Source organism: Cryptotermes secundus, unplaced genomic scaffold (assembly GCF_002891405.2).
Source record: "Cryptotermes secundus unplaced genomic scaffold, Csec_1.0 scaffold1054, whole genome shotgun sequence".
NCBI lineage: Eukaryota > Metazoa > Arthropoda > Insecta > Blattodea > Kalotermitidae > Cryptotermes > Cryptotermes secundus.
The window spans coordinates 1266954-1293747 of NW_019719379.1; the positions used below are offsets into that span (position 1 = coordinate 1266954).

Below are 26794 nucleotides of genomic sequence, written 5' to 3' on the forward strand. Positions count from 1 at the left end.
AAGCATACCTAGGCAGTCGCGAGGGATAAGTTATCCAGATGATAGCGGATTAGTTCCTGAAGTGTGATAACTATATGCATCTACTCTTTTTTCTATTAATTTATTATTATTAGCATTATCACTATTCAGTGCCTTTACACTTAGATGTCAAAATCACTTATCTTCCTTGTGAGATGAATAAATGTACAGAAAATACAAAACACAAACGCAGATGCTATATTTAGTAAGATGCTGGTGGTACAATAGCGACGTGCGCACTAAGCTGGACCGTGATACAACGTTCGCGGTTTCGATAAAGTTCGCGAATATGCACCGCAGAAAACAATTCAAAGAAAATCAGTGATAATGTATTATTTTCAGCTCGATCGAGAATAAGCAAATTTGCTAATACGGAGGGATGCCTGTAATGCATTACTAAAGTAAATACTCCGTCTATCGATCGCCTTCTCGCCAGCGAACCTGGTGCTCAAGAGGAAAAGCTTAACAAACAAAATGGCGACGGTAAAAAGCGTTTCAACTACAGGAGATGGCGGACTCTGTCGGCAATACACGGAAGCATAGGTCACGCAAGCGCAATAATTTTCGATAGTATTTGTCAAAATAACTCCCCCCTCGTCTTCTTCAGTTCGTTGTAACGATGAACTAGACACTGCTCGCAACAAAACAGTGTGTGTGAAGTTACCTAGGCGACCGTACCACGTCTTCTGTTCTCCAACGATCATCCTGTAACGTGAGTGAATCATTGCAATGCGATGAAGATAAAATTATAGTCTGTATATTTAATCACTAATAATATAATTCGTATTATTAATTTTTAACTGTTTCGTATCGACGCTCTCATTACCGAGACTACACATAGTCGATGACAGCAGCATTAACAATAATTATTTACATGTACCAAAAGTTATGCTTAAGCTTACATATTAGATGACACTTCATTTTGTCAAATCTAAACCAATATAACAAGTTTATTCAATTGGTTTCACTGAGAGTTTTATACACCGATTTCCGTAAATACGCGTGAAGTCAAGTGGAGTATCTATGCCGAAGAATATACACTGCGAAGCTAATACGTATTATGCATTGTTGAGAAATATGCCTCAACCCGTTATAAAATTACTGTTAACATATACTACGAAACCACTTTGGAACCGAAGGAAGAAATAAGAGCCGCCAGAATGAAGTTCAAACTGTTTTCATATACTGTATACGTCTCTTTAGTACATCACGGCTGTCCAACTTGAGCCACGCGGGCAGCATGTGGCCCGCCATTTTATTTCTTACTACTAGTCTCTCAAAATAAGCGTTTGAGCTTTCCTCATCTTTGAAAGAGAATTCGGCTAATTTTTCCAAAAAATAAGAATATTAATTTTGATACATAACATTAAAGCATATAAAATGTAAATAAACGTTAATTTGATTTGTTTCATTTTTGGTCCGTCACACCAGCAGTTACAATTATAAAAGAGAAGTCCGTCCAGTGTGACTATTTCAGTTTTCTCACTTTATGATTCACTAGCCGTACATGTTTCGATCCGTTTGGATCATCTTCAGAGGCACCAAACACTTTTTAGAAATCACTATCACAACAGTTGTCATATCAATTACACATGTATTGCCAATTACACAATGTTCCATCTATCAGTCACAGCAGCCTTTCTGGTTGTAGAAATATTTAAAGTTGTTTTAAAGTTTTAAAAACGTTGTTCAAAATTAAAATTCACAAACCTTACAGTTCGTGTCAATAACCCCTGTTGTCTCTCTTCTGGGTGGCCGATGTTGTGCCTCCTATGTAACTTGAGTAAGGAGATTCTTATATAGTCCGTTATGATTTCTTGGCCCGCTGTAAGGCTAGTGAATCATCAAGTGAGAAAACTGAAATAGTCACACTGGACGGACTTGTCTTTTATAATTGTAAATAAACGTGTTTAACCGTGATATCCCTCTTCTTGTTCCTGTGCTTGTTTGCTCCATGGATTTGAACACTGCACGGCAGACATCTGTGTCGGCATATTGGGCCAGCGGGAAGGTATCTAAATTAGGCTCCTGAGTAAAGTGGATATTAAAGTGGATTAAAGCAAATTATGCGACGTTGTATCCATATAATATAGGCCTACGTTATAACAGGCCAATATCAAATTTGATTAAAATCTGCCACGCGATTAGAAAGACACGTGCACATCTTTAACTATGAACCTAAATTGAATCGAACAACAAAAGTCGAAACGGACAGATCGAAGTAATTTCTTAGATCATTAATACATTATATGAGTAGACATCTGTCTTCATGACTGTAGAGGCCTACAGACTACACGACATTTGTGACAAATCAGTTACAATAAATGACCTAAATAATTTACTGTATTCAGTGGAGATCAGTGTTCTTTTTAAGTGCAGAAAACTTATTTCTTATTATGCTATTTAACGACACTGTTTCAATTATAGAGGTTACTTAACCCTGTGATAAGTCAGATATGATTATGAATAATGAATATAGAGTAAAGAGGCTTTCGTAGTCTATTGAATATTCCGACAGTCAGTTGAACGGCCACAGAAGTCCCAAGAAATGCCTCGATCAGAATAAACGTATGCTGGACACCTTCGGGAAAGAATTGAAGTGTGTTACTGCTGCGATTACCAGTTCATTTTAAGCTGTGTACGTATCCCCACTCTCTTAAAACACTAATTTCGAGACCAGAACTACAAGAAGCCACGCATACAGGTCCGTACGAAAATGAACGAAACTAGGTCTGGTACCAGTTATATGTCGACAGAGGCCGTGTCACAGTTCAGGCGGTTAGTCGCTGGCTTCCCGGGTTTGAGCCCGGGTGGTGGACAAAGTGGCATAGGTGCAGAATTTCTCCGAGTACTTCGGCTTCCATTGCCAATCTTCACTCCATCAGTTACTCCACAATCACCATCATCTATCACGTGGGGCTGGTACGATAGGCCAGTGGTGGCCGCAGTACCACGTGGACTCAGTCTCACCCCACTAAGAGCAATAATAATAAAAAAGTCGAAACTGAACTATCAGCAGAAACTGGCCTTCAACTTTTCCTTTCTAATGCCAAGTACAGTTCCTGATCAATTGTATACCAAATTCGGTCTGCAGCAGCTGTGTCCAAGACTTACATATATTATCGTTCCTTAATTTTCTATTATATATTGTAGTGGAGTCGACCAGTCATTGGTTCAGGAATTAAACGGTTTCAAGAAACTAACAAGGGTTTACATAGATCGCTATTGCAGTGAAAACAGCCGCGTAATCCGACCAAGACTATGCGAAACGAAGGGAAAACAGTATTTTATATAGAACAATATATATTTCGCTGTAACAGTATACTGAAATATATTTTAGGTTATATTATTTATTTTTAATCATAAATTTTTAACTTGTCTTTCATTTTCTCTCTTTTAGGGGGTCACTACTTTCCACAACGTGCCTTCTTTGGACAGAAACTCTCAATCCACAGACCTATTGTAATACAAACCATAACACACATTTTAAAGCATTAGCGAACAGGAATTTAGTTTTTTAAAACTGCATTAATAATAGAATAAATTAAAACTAATAACACCAACGGCCACCGAAATAAGCATACCAAACTAAATAATTAGCTCAGTTCGTTGCAGCGTAAGCAGCCTTGAAAAAATACAGACTATAAACCGAAATCATATTTTGTCTACAAAAAATCAACTTACGCAATGCTTTGTACTCGGGCTGATCAATTAAGTCTTCGCTTAACATCGACAGATAAAGCATCACGTAACCTCGAGTTACAACATGCAAAAGTCTTCATGATTCACTGAAACGTTACAGTACATCGTTTGGGGAAATTATCTGCATTTTACAGAAGAATCATAATATTTCAGGGTAAATAACAGTAATGCTATCATAACTGTCATTACACACACAATTCCGAAGTGACCTGGGCAAGGGTGAGTTCGCTGTCACTGCTTTTACGTAAATTATATTTCAAACTGAAAATAAACTTTGGAGTTTGCACTTGCAACTGATTTTAAGAACAAATGAATTGTGAATCCGTATAATAAAGCAAGTAAATTGCATTGAATAAAATAAAAGATCCGACATAATAACAAAAACTTTAAAGGAATATAATTAGTTGATGACATGTCATTTAAAATAAACTTACATAAGTGCGCATGGTGCAAAGAAGAAAGAAAAGTCACCGTTGTGTGAAGATACATGAACCCGAATGGACCTCAGACTTATCTAAATATTAAGTGCGTTTCATTATTAGTTCCAGGAGCTATTTTCGTAAACGCTAAAAAAAAGCAAGGCATGTAACGTTTTACTGTTCCAGTGGACTATTAACAAAACTAATTGAACAATTTCGCAATTTCGTGTTATCGCTAATAAATCTGACAGACAATATTTTTAAAGAAATGTATACTGTAGTTTCATACCAATACTGCAATCTGAATCTATACTCGGTTTACTGCCGAGACACTGCGAGCAGATCAATCAAATCATATTAAGAAAACGTGACGTTTCGACAACTTCGAAACCAAATTACTCATGTTGAAATTACACTCCGAACATATACATTCAATCAAAAAACAAGTGGTGGACAAACAGTGACTGTTCTCAAAGAGAATACATCTTTAATCCACATGACCCGATATTATTAAGCAACATTAAGCATGGGCCATAAGAGGAAGCAGAAGCAACGCCTGATTCCGGAGCAAGATCGCCGGATATGCGGCAGTATCTGTTTCTGTCAACTCACAGTAGTGATAAGCTGTGTAGCTCTGGTGTATCTGACTGTAGCCATCTACATCCCATCCCACAAAGCGTTCAAATCTGGGCTGGAGCCCGTGCCGGTCACGTGTCAGACTATAAAGTCCAGTAACCCCAGGAACTGTCCGTGGGCATCGTGCGGAGAATGGTGCCTCACTAAGACGTCAGGCTTCTGTCCGCAGATCATGGTGACGACCAGGCGCAATGGTACCGACATGCAACTGGAGAACTGTTCCAGACTTCAATCCTTCGCCTGTCCACCGGTGCGTTTCAAGAACTTCTTCCTCATTCTTTGTAAAGTAGGCCTATTAGCAGTCTCACAGACAATGTCGTAACTGCAGGTAATATAAATGAGACGGGATCATATTAAATAGCGCCGATCACAGTGGCCGCGCGGTCTAAGGGTGAGAGCACACCAAGGAAACTGGCAACCGCACTTTCCGAGAATTGTTATCAGCCTGAGTTGAACACATGTTACTGGATGGAGTCAGTTTCCTTGGTGTGCCCTCGCCCTAAGTTATGAATTGCCTTTGCTCGCTCGAACAATGCGATCGTGGGTTCGAATCCCACTCAAGCCATGAATGTCTGTCTGCGTTTATTCTGTTATTATAGGTAGCGGCCTTGCGACGGGCTGACCCCCGTCCAAGAAGTACTACCGACTGTCCTAGGATTAAGAAATTGAAAATAAATAAAACATTTCACGAATGTCCTATGCAAGAGAGAAAGATAGAGATTCAATAGCAACCATTTTGTGATATTTTCTTTTTACTGTTAATGTTACTTCAATTTTTATACTCCGATAACACTGTAATAAAATATTCTACCATCATCACTGCTGAACATAGCCTGTAGAGACACTGACAGTTGTAATAACATAAACTGGAAAAAAAAAACTCTGGATTTCACAAGCTGAGATCATAAAGTTAATAAGAATTAAGTGCTAAAAAAAAGGTACCATTGTTTAATATTAGATGCATATAAAAACTTTCTAATTTAAGACTGCTAAATGCGTTTGTGGAGACATTTACAGACGATAAGGTCGTTCTTATTAAGTTGACGATCCATCGAACTGAGATCTGATTTCCACAAGCCCTCCAAAAAAATAAGAACAAAAGCTTTAACTGTGAATCAGTAGAAGTTAGAAATATGTTCCGTCTAATTTATATCACTCTGTGGCAAGGATTAAAAAAAACTTCGGGTTCAAGTCCCGATGGGGTCATTGGATTTTTTTTTCAGTTGACCTAATCCTTCCAGCCGCACTATGGCCCTGGGGTTCACTCAGCCTCTAACAGAAATGAGTACGAGGAATTAATTAAATAATTTTCCTGGGGAGTAAAGTGCGGCCGGCGCGTAAGTCTGACAACCTTACCGCCATCTTTGAGCCGATTGTCTAGATAATGTGGGAGCCTCAACGTCTCAAAACCCTATGGGCCTTCACGGACTGGTACAGGGATAGCTTTACTTTTTACTTACTCTGTGACCAGCTAAATGCAAGGTCAGATATGGAGCTCCCAAAATGCATGCCCGGGGCTGTGATAATGTGCTGCCTGGTCAAGAGTGACACGTATCTCAGAAACTATGCATGACAGATGAGTATGAAGCAATGCCGTATAGATTAGTAGTAAAAGCTAACGAAATAATAAACTTAATGGCATGGAGTGATTACAGAGTACGGGGCGCGAAAAGATAATGACAGAGGCAATCATGATCTATTTCAAGCCATTCTCTCGACATCTTTATGCTTAAACCGCAAGCAGGATAGCTGAGAAAACGCGTGCAGTGTACACATATTTATTATATACTTCACACAATGTATAATGTTCAACATTAGCTAAGTGCGTTGTAATGGAACAATCACTGATACAAACCTCTAAAGAACATTTATATAGTTAACACAGTGTCGAGACTAAGAATGTGTGGAGCAATATCTCCACCCCATTGGTCTTCATGGTGTGGTGCTTAAACAACATATTTAGTATTTATGTAGCTGAAAAAGGATGGATAAATAAGAACGAATTATTAAACGGTATGTATATACTCGTATAGCGCACCAATGGGAAGACCAAGACGTAGGTGGGTGGACAATATTAAAATCGATCTTATCAAGATAGGATGGGACGGTATGGATTGGCTTGATCTGACTCAGGATAGGGATCAGTGGAGGGCTCTTGTGAACACGATAATGAACCTTCGGGTTCCCTAAAATGCTGGGAAAGTCTTGAGCAGCTACACAATTGGAGGCTTCTCAAGAAGGGCTCAGCTCCATGAGTGAATATACACGTATAAAATGCTGTGTAGTCCGTTGAAAGCCAACCGACGTTTCGGAGGAACATATCACCTCCATCTTCAGGGTCGAAGAAACCAGCGGGAAAGTAGTTGGACAGCATAGCGATGTGTTCCTTAGAATCGTCGGTTGGCTTTCAACGGACTACACGGCGGTATATCCCAGAAGACAGCACTCTTTATAACAACCGCAGTGAACGCCTCAAATCCTACATAATAATAATAACAATAATTATTATTATTATTATTATTATTCAATTCAATTCGTGTTTATTTACGTGCAAACTTAACAGCACAGAGGCCAATAAGAAACATGGCACGAGTACACAGAAATACGGATATAACTAAAAGACAAAATACAAATAAGACAGTCTATATAATGACATTAAATTAATAATAATTCCAAGAAAAATTAAAGTTAGCATTAACAGGTGAGAAAATAAAATAAGTACATTTCGAATAGTTATTCCATTGTGGTGAGAAAGGACAGTACACATACATAAACACACAGAAGTTAATAATAATAATAATAATAATAATAATAGTAACCCAATTAATTCTTATTTATTTGTGTGGCAGCTGAACGTCCTAATTCAATTCAATTCAATTATTCATAATAATATGTTTTATCTGCAGGTGGACACAGCAGCACTGAAGAAGTTCAACTGCAACAATGGGTCCGAGTGCGGATCCTTGACAGGGCTATTCAACTGCTCGCTAGGACACTGCGCCAACTGGAGCGATGCGTATCAGTGCAAATACAAGGCGGATGGCATTTCACTAGACAGTGAGCGAGATAACATGAAGATGAGCGGTTTCTTTGAGTGTACAAAATCTCGTTGTGTCGAAATAAAACAGCAGTTAATTTGTGATCGTTACTGTAATAAAATCGCGACAACAAATGCTAATGTATTCGTCTTATATGATGATTTCGTGTACAGCGGAGAGTGTACAAATGTTTTCGCGCTCACAAGTACAAATGGATCTGATCCAGGCGAGAGAATAGAACCCACCGAAATTTGGCACAGGAACACAGATCAAGTTCTGATCACATCGTGCCAGACAACGACGAAGACAACAGACGGTTTAGGCCTAAAGTAAGTAAACTTTATGCATACGAGTCCTTTATTTTCCATTGTATAAAACAGAATAGCATGTACCAGCTATTTCATTCTTGGCTCCGTACAAACAATTATTATCACTCCTGTTACTTTTTCCTTCTCGAAGTTGACCCACTCCGGAAACTCTCAGAACTCATCACATTTCGAGTGGTTAATTAAGTTTTCCAACAGCACCTATTTATATATTAATTATAGAGCATAAATATGTACTTTTTAAAACATACATATACTTGAAGAAAGCAGTCTTCTGGGATTTGGCACCGTGTATATGCAGACTGCTTTTACCGGTTCTCACGGTCTCTTCGCTTGCAGATTTCTTATTTTTTCTTCTATCCTGAAGATGGAGGCGATACGTTCCTCCGAAACGTCGGTTAACACCACATATACATGGTGCCAAATCCCAGAAGACTGCTTTCTTCATAGTCACCGCCGTGAAAGCCTCAGATCTTACATACATATACTTCTTTGCCAAGTTTAGCAGAACACTATCTTCCCCATAGACTCTTAGGTTTTCAGAACATGGTGTTATGGAATGAACGACTTGATATGCATTTGCGTTGGTTTGTATTATACATGTATTGTATGTATGTCTGTACGAGGGGGAGTCAGTAAATAAGTCACAAATTGAAGTTAAACAACTGTAATGGATGTAATAGGCTTTCTATGTGTATCACTAGATAGCAGTATAGTCCAGCTTCATGAGAGCCTAGGTAGCAAGCGCGCGTGCAAATGTTCAGAGGCTGGTTTCAGTAGTCAAAATGGCTACTGTGCTTGAGGGTGTACTGTCGAGATCAGAGTTCTGTTGTGTTATTTTTGTGGGAAAGGACTCAATTCAACGGGTATTCATATAAAAATGTTTCCTGTTTGCGATGGGAAGTGTTTGTAGCGTAAAGCGGTTCAAAATTGGGTCGAGAAATTCTCTAAAGGGCATTCGAAAGCCGCAGATGATGTCCGACGAGGTGCGGAAGCGACTAAGACAACAGTCAAAAAACTTCTACGGTGCGGGTTTCGAGGCACTGGTATAGTGACGGGACAAGTGTATCGGGGTGGGTGGAGGATATGTCGAGAAATAAACTTTTTTTTCCAGGTTTGAATATCAAAAGTTTCACGTTTTATATACATTTGTGACCTATTTACTGACTTCCCTCTCGTATGTATGAAAAGACCTGCTGAGTCATGAAGACAGTGGAGAAAAGTAGGGGAAGGGAATTTCGTATCAGCCAACAACGTTTAGAAGTGGAAGAAGCTTCCATCCACCATCAGTATTCAGTCAGAGAGTATGTATGCATGTGTGTATGTATACATGTATGTGCTATGGAATATATGTTACTGGCATGATAACCAATGGATTTTTGGCGAAGTATATAAGTTGTTCAAACTTCAAATTTATATTGACCCAAAGTTAGAGAGGAATTTTTGAAGACTGGTGAATGTAAATAAAATCCGCTATACTGTCTGATTTGTTCCTCCCTAAGAGCAACAGATTGTATCAACGGCACACTTCTGGACGAAGATTTAATCCCAACTCCATCGATGAATTTCACGACACTGTGGGCCCTATACGCAAACAAGACGCGACCTGTGGATCCCACACAGAGGTTCCTGCCCATGCAGTCGGAACTGACCATCTACAACTCCAGCAGGCTGTACATTAACCTGGACGCCTGCGTGAACACACTCCGAGGAGAGTGTAAGGAATTCTTTGGCACCCACGGCAGGGACGGCAGGAACAATTCGGCGCAGTCGCGGTTTCCCTGCTTCTATGATAAGGTACAGCAGCGTTCCTTACCATCTTGCACAATATATCAGATTTCAGCAACTGGCGGCACATCAAGTCACGCATTATTCTGATGTTTTGTATATACCTGTCGAAACTGTGGCCTCACCCGGGAAATGCTCTTCAACAAGAATGTAACCTCAACGTAGGAAGCACTACTGACTGTCTGCTCTTCAGGCAAAAATTCTTTACGGATCATGACCTGGTTGTCAAAAAATATGATTAGCTTGGTTTTCATCTTCTACTTTTGCAACAGACATGTTCTGAGCCTTGATGATGACTTTGAGGTCAACTCCATGCTCTGAAGTTTCGTCTCTGGGTCATACTAAATAGAAATGACTCATCTCCAGTTACACTGAAATCAGAAAACTGGGATTGTCTTGACAAGTCTAGATGAAGCCTTGGCATGATGTGAGCCTCTGTTGCTTCTGCTCATCCGTGAGTCTGTGTGGGACAAATTTTGGCTTATCATCCTCTTCCGTAAATCTTCATGGATGTATGAACCGTCTCCTTATTGATGGTTAATTCAACCGACATCATTGTGAGTCATCGACGATCTCGTGTAATTCATGGTAATTTGCGAATGTGTCGGTATTTCGAGAGGTCGAAGGGCGCCCGCTTCTTGGATCATCCTGGAGATCCTCACTACCGTCTTTGATTCGTTTAAACCACTCAAATAGGCTTCATCACCAGAGAGTTTGCAACATTCTGTAAGTTTCTGTCGGCGTTTCACCCAGTTTCACACAAAATGTGATATTCACTCGTAGCTTATTGACAGCAGTTAAAACACAACTCACTGAGCTCCAACTCATGAATTATAAGTGACTGGACTTGTATGGCCCTTGTCATGTGTTGGTAAGAGATAGAACTAAACTTAGATACCACTTCATTTCACCGCCACTTATTGTGAACTCTGCAGCACGAGTCTGAGGACTTTATTGCCACACCTCATATTTCAACTTTCAGCGGATACGCCACAGTATATTTTGATAGGGCTCATTCTCCAGATATACTGTCTGTATTAGAACCAGATTAGCATCTAATATCCAGTTTATTTCCTTGCGACGATTACATCTTGTTAAATCCCCGAAGAGTCTCGGTCATACAAAATCATCTTCAGGGAGTGCGTCATATTTAAGGCAATTTTCGTGTTGTTCCACCAAATTATATCACTATATCATGCCGTTTTCAATCACAAACAAATAGTTCCTGCAGTATTCACAGAGATATGCAAACACTACGCAGATACTGGGATCTCGACTCTTCGGGCCTTTTGTAGCAAATATGAGGAAACAAACAGATAATTAATAGTTTAAAATGAAATTTGACGAAGTATACAATTCTCACTTTGTAGACACTCTTTTCTCTCGCTGTGATAACGCAGAACCGGTTCCATGAATATTCTCATGTCAATATAACGCAACCCTGAATGCAGACATTTGGACGGCATTTGGCTCAAAAACATTACTTCAGACCATGCTTATTCATTATACACGGAATAAAAATAATCAGAAACAAATATTCCACTATGCTTTATCCTTCATATAAAATAGCCTCAATTTTTAAGTTATTAGTTTCATATTCAGAGAACACTTGTATAGGAAATCAAAACTTGTGAATCCAAATAGGAGAATGAATTCTGACAAATAATATATGCGCCACTTTCTCCACTTTCACGAACACTGTAAGGAAGTCTATATAAATATCTTGTTTCAAAATGCAAATAACATTAAAATATTAGCATCAGGACGAAAGTGTGATTTTTTTCTGTAAATCTGCCTCACATAGTGGAATTCATAATTATATTTTAACGACTTAAACTTCAGCAATAATTGCATTTCCTATTAAAACAATCTGATCGTTTCTCTTCGAATTCTTCCCTAAAAGTTCTCTGAAAATCATCATGAAGTTCAAAAAAGAATTTGTGTACTTTCTTTCATATTATTAAATCTACAGGATATTGAAATTATAGCTCCATAATTACGAAATGTACTTATTGTGTTTTGTACATACATAGGGGTACTTATAATGCAGATTCATATTATCTCAAAATTGTCGGGCATAGCCTCATATTTTCGAAAGTCTGCAACTTAAAAACATATATACTAAACATAAAGTGTTCCATATACAGTTTTTATGCATATTTTTTATTTATCCTCATCCAAATTTCGTAAGTGGGACAAAAATAAATATAGATTTTAAGCGACCGCCATAACCGTCTACAAAAACGTATCTTAAGAGAAACTGCATAAGTTTACGAAATTTATTAAAATACAACATTTAAGGAGATCCTTCAGTGAGTTCCGTTAATATCTCTTTCATCTCAGAATTTCTTATGGCCACCATTTTGGTATTACTGATCATATGTTTCATGTAAGAACAAAGTGTCATGAAAAGAAAAAAAGAGGAATATGCTGATTATTTTATTTTCTAATTTCTTACTGTCGCACACATATGGGCGATTGTTGATACATAAAATGTTATAAACATGCTCTGTACTTATAATTTCTTCCTTAATATTAGCATCAGAAATTTAAAGAAACACTTCAAGAGTACATATATCTGTTTCTGTCTCTCACAGAACAACGACTTTTTCGTAGTGGCGAGATTCGATCTACAGAAGACTTGGCGAGAGCTGGTGATCGCTGTAGTGGTTCCAACAGTTATGTTTATCGTGTCTTCAGCCACTCTGTGTATCATCACGCGATCGGTTAGTGTGGGAGACGACACTAAGATGCGCTGCAAGTACTGTGTTGGGAGCGGAGACATGAACGATGTAGACATGAGCCTCAGCCGTGGGGCTACTAGAAACAACACGAACGAATGTCTTCTGCCACGCTCGGAAGACAATGTAAGAATAAACACTCGATTACTCAAGCAATTATTTGGTATATGGACCTCTTGAACAACTAACATTACTCAGATAACTAAACAATTGCTTCAGGTCAATCCGAAGGTTCATCGCAGTGTTCATACCAGTCCACACCCTCATATCCTGTTTCTTTTTATTCATTCTGATATCTTCCATCCACCCCTAGATCTCTCGAGTGATTATTTTTCTCCTATAATGCTTCAACCAAAAAACAAAACTCCGTGGCTTTGGTCCGCAAGCGAACTACGAGTATACGACCAAGCGACCGCTGCTTGTCGGCGAAGTTAGTGCCAGGTCTAGAAAACCGAGATTAATGGTAGTGGGGATTCGTTGTGCTAACCACGCGACACCCCCTATCCGCTGAAGTTCTGCAACCAAAATTTTGTATACATTTCTCATTCCACTATGCATGCTACTTATACACGTACCTCATTATTTCATAAAGTAGCATATATCACGCGAAGAACACAAATCATGAAGCCGCTCATTACGCAACAGTTTTATCTTTCTGTTAATGTTTCTTACATTCAAACACCTTTCTCGGACCTGCATTCTAGATTACATAGTACATAAATATAAAAATTACAACGTCACTAGAAAGTTACATATTTGTGAATGCGGATTTCCCCCCCCCCACACCAAAAAAGATACAATTTTATAGCTAATGCAGTGAGACTGGCATGACCGCCATACAATGGGAAGTCCAACCACCTCCATTCATGCCAGCAACATCAATGTAGTAGATCCGCTAAACCCAAACACAAGCCCTTTCACTGCCCCCAGTTCGCCCCTTCTCCCAGCGCCAAGTGCCATTCGCCAATTATTGTTAATAAAAAACTTAAAGCTATGCCTGTAACAGGCCGTGAAGGCCTGTAAGATTGTAAGACGTCGAGGCTCACACATTGTCTAGACAATCGGTTCACAGATAGCGGTAAGGTTGTCAGACCTACACGCCGGCCGCCTTTACCCCCAGGAAGATTCCAGGTACTCATTTCTATTAGAGGCTGAGTAGACCACAGGGTCATAGTGCGGCTGGGAAGGATTGGGTAAATTTAAAAAATCCAATGACGTGACCGGGAATCGAAGCGGCGACCTTCNACCTACACGCCGGCCGCCTTTACCCCCAAGAAGATTCCAGGTACTCATTTCTATTAGAGGCTGAGTAGACCCCAGGGTCATAGTGCGGCTGGGAAGGATTGGGTAAATTTTAAAAAATCCAATGACGTGACCGGGAATCGAAGCGGCGACCTTCCAGCTTGTAGCATAGTGCCTCAGCCAACTAATACCACTGGAAGCGACAGAAGATCTGGGAGCTCAGTTGTTATACATCTTTGCCATGATCATCATAAAACATTTAATGTACCTAAAACTTCAACTTTTATTCATTTTCCACGTTAACCTGCAATTTTCTCGTTCTTCATTTTCAGGCTACTACGTAAGAACTGACATGGAATCAGACACCGGTTCCACAGTGTGCTGCATCAGCTTCGAAGACGGTTTCAACAATGAACGAGCCCTCATGGAACAGTGACCAGTATCAGACCATCAAAACAACGTGGAACTGGTAAAGAAACTCGTCATTAACACAGCGAGTGGCCGTGTAACTTTGTGTGAGCATTAATTCGATTAAGTTTACATAAATACTGACTACTGCCTTTTCATGTGTCGGTGTTCAGAAACACAGCCTGAATGCTTTCATCTATTTGAAATGTTATATCTCACAATGCTTTCTTCGTACGACATAAAACGAATTAAGCGAGGAAATGTTAACCAATCCAATTTGTTTCTGTTCTCATGTGCTGCTAGTTGTCAACTGCGTTTTCAGTCCTGAACTAATGTGCTTAAGTTAACCATATCTAAGAAATGGTTTAAATGTCAAACGTCTCGAGAATTAAGGCGCGTGTAAGGACACGGCTTCTGGAAAATGACTTACTTACTTACTCATGGAGCTGAGCCCTTCTTGTGGGGCTGCCAATTCTGCAGCTACTCAAGAACTTCTAGCATTTCATTAAACCCGAAAGTTCATTACAGTGATCACAAGAGCCCTCAACTGGTCCCTATCCTGAGCCAGATCGATCCAATCCATACCATCCCATCCTGTCTCTCTAAGATCCATTTTAATATTGTCCACCCACCTACGCCTTGGTCTTCCAAGTGGTCTCTTTCCTTCTGGCGTTCCCACCAATATCCTATATGCATTCCTCGTCTCCCCCCTTCCTGCTACATGCCCTGCCCACATCATCCTCCTCGACTTGATCACTCTATACTTGGAAAATAGTATAAGTTATGAAGCTCCTCATTATGCAGTTTTCTTCAACCTCCTGTACCTTCATCTATCTTCGGTCCAAATATTCTCCTCAATACCCTGTTCTCAGACGCCCTCAGTCTATGTTCCTCCCTTAAATCTGGAAAATGACATTGGAAGGAATTCGATACCGATTCTCATATTTTAGTCTTCAAGTCAGAAGGTGTATAAATCACGGATATACCTATGTGAATCAATGACAGCGAGAAGCAAACGTGGAGTTCGGAGATTCCTAGAGCTTATATTATATAGAACATTATCCATAAATTTATTCAAGATATCTTATTATGGGAAATACATAATAGAAACACTTAGATATTTGAAGAAGTTCCTTTCCAAAGAAAAACAAGTTCGACGAACGTACACTGTCGCGTAAGGCAAATCTGTGCCTTTGAAAACTATTTTGACCCTCTGAAAGAAAGTCACAGTCAAAATAGTACATCAAAACTTTGTCCTATGATATTTCAAAACTACTGACTATGGAAAATATTTGGCTCATAATATTTATAACTTATCTGATGTACTCGAATAAAGGGTAACTTATGCTTTGACTACAGAATTGAACATTATCATAACTCAAACCACAGAGTGGCACATATTTATAACACCAAGAGTTCTATCTTCTGGGACATAACGTCGTGTAATTTGTCATATCTCAGAAGATGAAACTCTTCATAACTACAGGCGTGAGAACCCCAAATTATAATATCAAATTATGTAAAAATCGGTCCGCAAGCAGTGCGGTTGATGAACGCGTTAAGGCAACCGGATAATTAGATATGACAACGGTTCGCTTAGTTATGAAAACGCTTAAAAATCCACGCCATGACATAAAACACACGCCCATGTGAATACTTCTACAAAGCGAAACAATCATACATTATGTATTTAATATAAACCACTCATTTTTTAAAAGGATGGCCGCCGTCTGGTCTCTTTTTCTATACACAGATTTACTTGGTACTGTTTACGGCTTAATACAAGTATAACAAATGAACTCCATTATATGAATATGCTTCCACGTTTTTCATATTAAGATGGCGCCTGTCATTCCATTTTTATACATTTTCCGTGGTTAAGGAGTTGCCATAAACTATACATTTTCCGTGGTTAAGGATGTTGTCATAAACTATACACTGTGCGCACGAGATTAAATGTTGCTAAAATTCTTTGCGCTTCGCTAACGCATGAATTGCCTGGCACACGGTCGATGTTTCTTGTGTGAATGTGCGAATTATAACGCGTGGCTTGAAACTGGTGTCCTATCATAGCAGGCTTGCTGGTGCTAATTGTGACCACAACACCTCAAAGCAGAAGCGAAATCTAAACATGAACCATTGCTTATATTCGCATTATCAAAGTGTGTGTTTATCAAGCGATAGTGGCCTACTTTCCATGGATGTATTGTTGATCACTTACAAAGTAAACAATTCACCAGGTAGAAAATCAACTCTGAAGAATAGCTACGGTATGGGAAAATGAAAACTATAGTTTGCAGTGTGTGAATATATGAACTCATGATATCACTGAGTCTAGAACAGACATATGGAATCTGTGGCCATCGGGTGGTATGCGACCCGTGGATTTTATTTAATTTGCCAGCGAATATGATATGGTCTTCTTTACAAATACGTTCGTACCTTATTTAAACAGTCCTTAAATTCCTAGTTTGGTTTGTGCTACTCGATCCACATTGCTTTGTGGAATGTGTGCTGTATCGATACATCGACGCATGTTTCGAGAGCCTTATCATCACCAGCTCACAAACATTTCGAATCGATGCAATTATATCAATTATATTTATTATATCAATTTCGACCCAATTTCCTCTCCAATTGTTACCGAAGGATCCTTCCCCGGAGGTAAAGCGGCAGTAGCGTGAAGCTGACCACTCACCTGCAGCTAGTGCCGAGATCAAGAAACTGTGGATTTGTACGTGGTGTACTGCTGAATTAGTTAAGCACAGGAACAACTTTACCTTTTACCTATATCGATTTTGACCATAGAACCAAAGAAGCCATTGCTGAAATAGCTCTTTAGCTTGTTTACCAGAAGCAGAACGATCACTGGCGGATGGCACGCTCCCTCAAAGTATGCGACACAGTGAACGTGCATCAGTTGCAAGACTCAATATCCAACTCTACCACTGAGCACAAAAGTCACAAAACACGTGACATCGTAGTTTCTACATATCCGCTTTGGAAAATACTTTATGTCATTAAATACATAAATATGTGGTATGTGGTCCAAATTTCATATTAAGACGTAATGTAGCTCAGTTAGGCAACTGTAAAATTCTAATTCTGGATACAGCATTACTTTATCGTTATTATTACTACAAAACTGCGAAAATAAATTAATCTGTGATTTCAAGGGAAATAACAAGCGCTATGTTGTACCACTTATGTATATTACAGCCTATAATATGTGTTAAATATGACAGTATTCATACATTAAGCATATGTAGTATATTTTACGTGTAAACATAACATATATATATATAGAGAGAGAGAGAGACTATGTATGCGTATATTCATAATAGAACAAGTGCGTTTTGGAAAACTATAACATGCGCATCATATGCACAAAGGATTGCGTAAAGAAGTTTAAGGGAAAGCTCCCTGTGACCGTATTTACTGTATTGAGAAAGGGTATTCCCCAGAGAAACGGTGAGTGGAGGCTTCTGCGCACCAACGCAAGGAGTTCTAGCTACAACAGATAACCTGTAGACCTAATGGGACTAGTCAGATAAGAATGTTACATGTATTTATACATGTACATTCCATAAGATATGTGGTTAGACTGCAGTCAGGTTCTCGGTTCGTGTTAGGTTGACAGATATGGGGGATAATTCGTCAAGCAAGCGAAGGACAACTCCTGAAACTCAAATTTTATGCCTGAAATAACTTTCTAAACCCGTCCTTGATGGTTATCCGAATTTTTATAATACAGGCCAAGAAACAATGTAAAACGCGCAAGACAGGTCAAATTTGGGGGCACTAACACGTACACAAAATATTATGGAAGTGAGACAGGACATTGGTGAATGTATTCCTTACGGCGAATTATTTTCCACAATCTTTGTGTTCTTTTCAAAACAATTTTCTCTGACTAACTAACTTCATGGAACTGAGCCCTTCTTGAGAAGCCACTAATTGTGTACCTACTCAAAAACTTCCCAGAATTTTATGGAACCCGAAGGTTCATTACCGTGTTCACAAGAGCTCTCCACTGGTCTCTACCCTGAGCCAGAAGAAACCAGTCCATACCATCCCATCCTATCTCTCAAAAATCAAATACAATAAAAATATTAAAACATGGACAGAAAAAGTTTGTACCTTTCTTACAATTACGAGTATGACCAATATAGTATGGCGTAAAGTAAGGGAACAGTGTAAAAGAACACGCCGTTGGATTACGAGTATAGAAACAACTGTTAAATTAACTACATTTAAATACGATCTAAAAGTATGTGACGATAGTACACTAATATGCAATTAGCGACTTAGTTCCGTGCTCACAAAGAGTGCCACAAACACAGTAATACAACATTATCAGTTACTGCCGTGGCTTCCAGAGTTCACAAACACGAGCTCTGGAGCTCAACTGGTAGCAGAGGAATCAATGATTGCGTGGTGGAACTGCATCACAACAGCTAATGTCTGGAATACNCGGGTGGTATGCGACCCGTGGATTTTATTTAATTTGCCAGCGAATATGATATGGTCTTCTTTACAAATACGTTCGTACATAATTTAAACAGTCCTTAAATTCCTAGTTTGGTTTGTGCTACTCGATCCACATTGCTTTGTGGNTATATTTATTATTCGAATATTTTAGGGGGTCATCCTCTGTGAAAACATATATTTCTCTAAGTAGATTCTAAAGGTTCTGACAATGGTGTACGACACTTAGGATTACTGGGTTTTTGGACCTCGTCCATCGCCCGGTATTTTAATTATTTCGGAGACTGGATCTATATCCGTCCTCAGGTGAAAGGGNATGGTTTGTGCTACTCGATCCATATTGCTTTGTGGAATGTGTGCTGTATCGATGCATCGATGCATGTTTCGAGGGTCTTATCATCACCAGCAAACAATCAAACATTTCGAATCGATGTAATTATGTCAATTATATTTATTATATCAATTTCGACCCAATTTCCTCTCCAATTGTTACCGAAGGATCCTTCCCCGGAGGTAAAGCGGCAGTAGCGTGAAGCTGACCACTCACCTGCAGCTAGTGCCGAGATCAAGAAACTGTGGATTTGTACGTGGTGTACTGCTGAATTAGTTAAGCACAGGAACAACTTTACCTTTTACCTATATCGATTTTGACCATAGAACCAAAGAAGCCATTGCTGAAATAGCTCTTTAGCTTGTTTACCAGAAGCAGAACGATCACTGGCGGATGGCACGCTCCCTCAAAGTATGCGACACAGTGAACGTGCATCAGTTGCAAGACTCCATATCCAACTCTACCACTGAGCACAAAAGTCACAAGACACGTAAACACGTGACATCGTAGTTTCTACATATCCGCTTTGGAAAATACTTTGTCATTAAATACATAAATATGTGGTATGTGGTCCAAATTTCATATTACNGCACTCGGTGATTTCCGTGCTGAGAACAGTACAGTGCCCTTATCATAATCTACATCTAACGGGTGGCACATATCTTGAAATACAATTCTGCAAATAACTGGCCCCTCATTTGTCTTTATAAGGATGCCCCAACCAAGAGGGATTAGATAAGCAGGACACGTACGCATGGGAGAGATGAGAAATTCGTACATAATGTTAGTTACGAAATTTAAAGAGCACAGACCACTCGACGCGCTAGGCGTAGGTGGAGGGGTAATCAAAGAAACACGGTCCGTTGGGGTCGATTAGATTGACATGAGTCTGGTCATGGACAATTAGTGAACAAGGTAATGAACTGTACGATTTGAGGTTTTCACGGCGGTGACTATGAAGAAAGCAGTCNAGACGTAATGTAGCTCAGTTAGGCAACTGTAAAATTCTAATTCTGGATACAGCATTACTTTATCGTTATTATTACTACAAAACTGCGAAAATAAATTAATCTGTGATTTCNCTGTTGCACTGCTCACATTGGTTCGCTCCCGGATTTCTTCTTTTCTTCTACCCTGAAGATGGAAGCGATACGTTCCTCCGAAACGTCGGTTAACACAATATCTATACGGTGCCACATCCCAGAAGATTATTTTCTTCAAGGTAATGAATTTTCTGATTGGATAATACGCGAGGCATTTATTGATCGGCTAAGATACTGTTATATTATTTAGGAGGATTCAACTCCATGGGGTCACTTAACTGTGATCTTAGTATTATCAGCTTTTATTTTTTTCGAATCTTGGTCACGCCACTGAAAATGTTCAATATTATCTTCCACTTTCACTAACGTTCGTGGTTTGACGTAGTCATTTCTTCCAGAATTTATATCGACCTTTTATAACGCTAGTTTATGTGCACATAAAAAACTAAAAACGATTCCTTACTTTACTCTAGAACTGGGGATACAATAAATACTCCTTTCTCATAGACCCACAGCCATGATAATTCACTCAAAGCCTTTGCAAGCACGCATACACACACATGAGCGCACGTGCCGTTTTCACATAAAGTCTATGTACTATTAAAGAGTTAAACATATCGCTTGGAAATTATGGCGCATCTAACTTTTCCGCAGAGGAATTATTCGTTTTACCCTCGACATTCTAACAATACACGTATATGCTTACCCTTCTGAAAGACGCCAATACGTTGAAAACTCTCCATAATGTCGCTAACAATTCGGAATTCATATGATTTTAGAATAATGCTCAGGGTACCAGCACTTACAAGAATTTATTTTTTTCAAGAAGAAAGAAAATGCCTTCCTTCAATGCACTATACTGATACTAATGCGTATTTTAATAAACTGGATGAGAAAAATTAGTTCGGAAGTATACATGCCCTCATTATCTCGAACATAAACGCAACAACCGTAAATACATTTATGAAAATTCGGCTGTTAAAGTAAATCGTTACCTGATAACGAATACTACGATGGGAATGTCTAAAATAAAAGGCTTGACTGAAGTCTCATAAAATAAGTAGGATGAGAATATGAAAAAAAAAATGTAAAAAATCAAGTCCATAAATAATTCTTACTAAGTAGGATCACAAGCCACCAAGTTCTATGTACTAGGTAAACTATGCCAGCGATCGCACATTAATTAAAAACCAGTGAGCTTATATAAAGCATTCTAATAATAAGCGATAACACAAGGGCAGTGTTCGTTCACACACAGTACCTTCAGGTGAGCCATTAAACTACCGGTCGGATGGTGCCGACCATACCTTCGACTTGTTAGAGCATTAAATTATATTTACGTATTAAGATATGTATTTATGATACCTGGATTCTTATTGTTAATATGCTATATATGTATTTAACATGCATTTATATTAGAATTTACATATTATGTGCACTTAATAAAATCAAATAGTTAAGAACCTTACTAACGCCAAGATTATAAGACAATTACAAATTTAAAATATGGATCTGTCTTGAATATTCAGACAATTAGCCTCCGATCTGCGGTTCGCTGTGCAAGACTGTTTCTGAGTTAACTGTCTGTTCCAATTGGCACACATCTATTCACACTACATGTCCAGCTTCTGTAGCCTTCAGAATCACTCTTTTTCTACATAGAAGTTGTCAAAAAAGACGCGCATCGTAGGAAACTACAAGATCTGTTCAATGCGATGCCCATTATGTTCAAAAGCATATCTATATAAAATACCAAGTGTTCTCCAGGAAGGCTTGGACAGGCAGCCTTCGATACTGACATATGTTTCGGTGATACCACCACGAAGAGTCCAGTTATCTCTGGAAACTACTATGCAATGTTCACGCGTTTCGATTTCATTAAACCACTATAGTCCATGACATATAATGTACCTAAATTTAGAAAAATATGTAATCTAAAAAGAAAACAAGGCGTTCTGCGTACATTTGTACGATTTCCGTAAGACCGCATATGATGAAAGTTGTTGAACTAATGTCTAAACACTGAAATTTAAACTTTACAAGTCAACGGTCTCCGTTAAAGATATCGTGTCTGAGATTTAATGTAAACAGTTTTTAATGCCTTACATGTATATATTTTATTAACGAATTGTTACTATTATATGGCCTACAATTTAACGTACAAACATTCTTACTACAAATTCAGAAGACATGTTGCTTTCGCAAAACAAAAGCAATGTTTCTCTTTGTTTTTAAATGTGCCTTTCTTACTTTATTTATGAGTGTACAATATCAAATGTACTTAATGAGCTTCTACATTATGTGAACTAACTTAGAAATAAATATCTATATGAAATACTGCATTCATTGTAAACTAAATGCCTTTACCTCATATTTGTAGGTAAATAAAAAGTGCAATATTATCTTGATAAAATGTGAAATAAACGTTATTATATTGGATGTTATTTGATTAAGAAACCCTCCCTTTCCTACTAATTTACATTTCATATGTCTTGTTCCGACAAGAAATCACAACTAAGTGTAATGGTTCCTGTGCACACTTTGTCATGCGCAAGCACATACAGAACACACACGTCCGTACTGGCTCCGTCTCATCGCTAAAGGTGCACGATATAATTTCTCATTTTTCAGAATAATCCTACTAACGAGCTGCGTGAATCTGTCTTTCCGTTCCTTCACATAATACCAACATCACAGATGACCGTTTTTAGACTGCTTTCTTTATTTTGAAAAAATTAAAGTAGGCTTATGTGATATCCATGCTGTCTGTGTATCTGTGAATCCCCCAAACTGTTAACTTTTGAATGCCTCAGCCAATCTTTATGAAACTTGGTACGTATATCATGGCACCTGAGCCCATATCAACGGCGTACTTCATAAATCCCTTCCTTCAGTCTGTGTGCCTGTATATGTATCCCTCCTTTAATTGCTATGCAACTGCTCGGTAAACACGTTCCCGCGGCAATGAATAGATGTTACAATAGAAGAGATGTGGACGCGTGTGTCTGTGGGTCTATCTGTGTATCCCCCTGTCGTTGCTAGGTAACAACTCGGTAGTTCTCGAGAGTTTCGATGTGATACGCTTCATGGAAAAAGGAAATTTTTTTTGACAAATTTTCAGTGACATTAAACATAACGACATTGCGATCTCGTAGGATATCTGTATTTGGTACATACGTAGTAACATGTTATAAACACATTCACGAAAGAAACATTGGCGTCTCGGGTTTCTACGCTGCTGAGTAAGAAGTTTTTNTTTTGGGGGGGGGGGAAGTAAAAATACGAAATCCTGGACACGTAACAGGAGATGGAATCCGGACGTGCCGTCACATTTCTTTACGTCGTGAATAATTCGTCATGGAAAATAATGCCTCGGATCGTAATGTTCATTTCAGGGAGAAAAGAGCAGAATTATAATTACGCAATGATATCTGTCTTCTTGGCTGATCCCCCGAAACTACTTCAATGCACTCAGAAGTCGTGAAGGCTTCTAGCATCTAGCTTTTAAGCCGAATCCTAACTGTCTGGGGCAACAAAAAACATCACACCAACGGCAAGACCCTATAATATGTGCCACGCGTTCCCTGCATGAACTGTACGAAATGAACGCATACAGAGCTGATAGTGTCCGCCTGTCCGTTCGTTACAACTTCAGAACTGCTAATCCACACCACAGCACTGGAGGCTAACCAAAACTCGTACTTCTGGCAGTCAGTAATACGAACACGCACGAACTTCTGAGGTGGGAAGTGTCTCTTAATAAAGAGCCCTGCCATTATTTATAGTAAAGACTTCTTTAAAAATTCACAACTTCTCTTAAGGTAACTCTTTTGAAATTTGCAAAGTAACAACATACTGTCGGTACGGAATATTTCATTAGCAATCGGTTTCATGGAGATAAAACGATTAGAATTGGGCATGTGAAACCTGATATGGAAATAGATCGTAGATATGCATACGAGCCCTGTATCAGATGTTTGTGATTCCACAATTCAGCCCAACGCGATGATGTGATTTTTTCGATACTGGGTCAGGTGAGGTTAGGTTAGGTTAATTTATATCACCATATCAGACCACTGCCCATTGAACTATGAATAACCCTGTGCTTTGAAAAGTTCGAAAATATTCTTTATTTTTTCATTTCGGAAAGTTTAAGTTTTCTCTTATTTTCGAAAAAAATATCTACACGTTATTTCATACTCTTAAGTTTCCAAACCTTTCAAATTTTCGAAAAAATATCCAAATTAAAAATAAGAAATTTCAAATTTTTAAAAATTAACACACTTCAATTTTTAAATATTCGTTAATTGTATATTTTTTAATTTCAAAAAACTGAAAAAATTCAGTATTAAAATTTAATTTTCTGTAGTTTTCAAGCCCTTGAAAATATTCTAATTTCTTAATTCGTCAAAAACTTTCAAAGTGGTATCTTGAGAATGTGCAAGTTTACCGATATTCTGTAAATTTAGGAATTTATAAGATTTTAAAATATTCTGAAGTTTTAAAAGTTCTGAAATTTTTGTTTTTATTATTTTTCGGAAATTTATAATTCTTTTCAAATTTCTAAATTTTCACACTTTTTATATATTCGAAAAATTTTAATGAACTGATATTTTCGAACCTTTAAATATTTTCAGTTTGTTACATTTTAAAATATTTTCGTACTTCCATTCTTTAAAAAGCACTTTCGTTTTCCTGAAGAAAACTAGAGTACTTATTTGTCATAGTCTGCACTCCAGAATACCAGCATACTCGTATTAGCAGAGCAATGTGATATCGAACATGAATTATATTACTATTATTATTATAACTCCATGAGACTTAATATTGCTAAAACGCGTATTGTGTCATATACCAAAAGAAAAAGAAACAGATTTTCTGAGCTACGAGTATCAGCTTTGTCATGCTATCATTACAAGCACCAGCAGTATTAAGGACCTGGGTGTTTTCTTTGATTCAAAGCTACATTTTCACACACATGTTAATTACATATTTTCTAAATGCACAAAGCTTTTAGGCATTATTCGCTCCATTACCTACAGGTTTTCCCCCCTTGAGTGTCTGTATGTACTATACTTTAATCAGGAACAAGTTGGATATGCCTCGGTAGTTTGGAACTCCATCACCTCGACTGATGCTAATAAGCTTGAGGGCATCCAATAGAAGTTTGCGTCCGTCTGCTTTCATCGTTTTTCCCTCATATTCCATATATTTATATTTATGCTTTAGAGAAATGAAGTCTACACTCTTTACATAAACGGAGATATCACCTTGATGCACTTATTCTTGTTCGGGTCTCTCGTGGTCTTAAATCCTGCGCTTCTCTTTTGGAAAATGTTAGCCTTCGTGTTCCTCTCAGTAATATTAGGGAGTTCTCATTGTTCAGTGTTTGTCCCTCTAATAAACATTGTCCTGCTCGGTGCGCCTATGCTGCCAACGCGGTGGGTAAAGATCTCGACATATTTGCAGTCGGAACAGTTTCTGTCAATCACATTGAACCTAAAACTGTTAATAATATTTGTTAATACTCTTAATATTACGTGTGTGTATGTACGTACATTGATCATATTTTATTTTTTTCCTGTTAATTTAAATTTTTCTTCGAATTATTATTAATTTATTGCCATTATATAGACTCTCAAATTCTGTATTTTGTTTTTTTTTATTATTTTTGCGTATTTCTATGTACTGATGCTAACCTTGGAATTGGCCCCTGTGCTGTTAAGTTTGTACGTAAATACACCTGAATTGAATTGAATTATTATAGCTCTACAGCCCTTTGTTGCGCCTCGGCCGCTTTTTCAGTTTCTTGATCCTATACACAGTCAGTAGGACTCCTTGGACGGGGGATCAGTCCATCGCAATTCAAACATGAATACTGAAAATTAAAAACGACGGCGCCTTCTTATAAATCCTTATCGATTCTATGTTTATGACATATTTCGTTATGAATCAACGCTGACACTTACAGTCGAAACACAGCATCGCAACAACTTAATCAATAACCGATAATGTGTGTTTGTATTCAGATTCATTACGGTCAGCAAACCGCCGCGCCTGTCAGCACCACCAATGACACTGTTCCAAATTATTGATTGAAATATAGATCCTATGTACCAAGCACTATGTAACTCAAGTCTTTCAATTTAATATAAATACACACTTACCCAGCATCCGTAATTTATAGATTTTCGACTCCATAATGGAACTTACCTGTAAAAAAAAGAACAACTTTGTAACGACCACAAGCACTGGCTTAAAACATCCCGAAGCAAAACCGCGAGGATGTGTTTCAATTCATTTCAGTGACATCTGAAAGTTAGTGAAGATGATATATTAATATCACTGAGTTTAGGATGATGGATAATATCCAGAAATCAACCACTGAACTCACTCCAAGTTTGACAAGTGTTCTTTGAACTACCCAAATAACTCCTTGAAACTGAGCCCTTCTTAAGAAGCTGTCAGTTGTGCAGCCTCTCAAGAACTTCCCAGCAGTTTATGGAATCCGAATGTTTATTACCGCGTTCACAAGAGCCCGCCATCGATCCTCATCCTGAGCCAGAGCGATTCAATCCATACCATCCCATCCTATCTCTCTGAGATCCATCTTA

General features: G+C 38.4%; 1 protein-coding gene across 1 annotated transcript; it reads left to right on the forward strand.

Moving 5' to 3' along the window:
• The first annotated feature begins 642 nt into the window (after window positions 1-642).
• Window positions 643-14589, forward strand: LOC111865958. Its single transcript, XM_023854404.2, has 6 exons — window positions 643-730; window positions 3419-5025; window positions 7682-8142; window positions 9642-9936; window positions 12525-12794; window positions 14243-14589. Exons 2-6 carry the CDS (start codon window positions 4666-4668, stop codon window positions 14252-14254), a joined length of 1398 nt encoding a protein of 465 aa, XP_023710172.1. The 5' UTR covers window positions 643-730; window positions 3419-4665; the 3' UTR covers window positions 14255-14589.
• The last annotated feature ends 12205 nt before the right edge of the window (window positions 14590-26794 follow it).

Excerpts from the sequence above, each read along its gene's own strand:
- LOC111865958 (XM_023854404.2), top strand. The coding sequence starts at position 4,666 with ATGGGCCATAAGAGGAAGCAGAAGCAACGCCTGATTCCGGAGCAAGAT. Across the intron at positions 5,026-7,681 it reads AATCCTTCGCCTGTCCACCG|GTGGACACAGCAGCACTGAA; the intron begins GTGCGTTTCAAG and ends TTTTATCTGCAG. Across the intron at positions 8,143-9,641 it reads ACAGACGGTTTAGGCCTAAA|AGCAACAGATTGTATCAACG; the intron begins GTAAGTAAACTT and ends TTCCTCCCTAAG.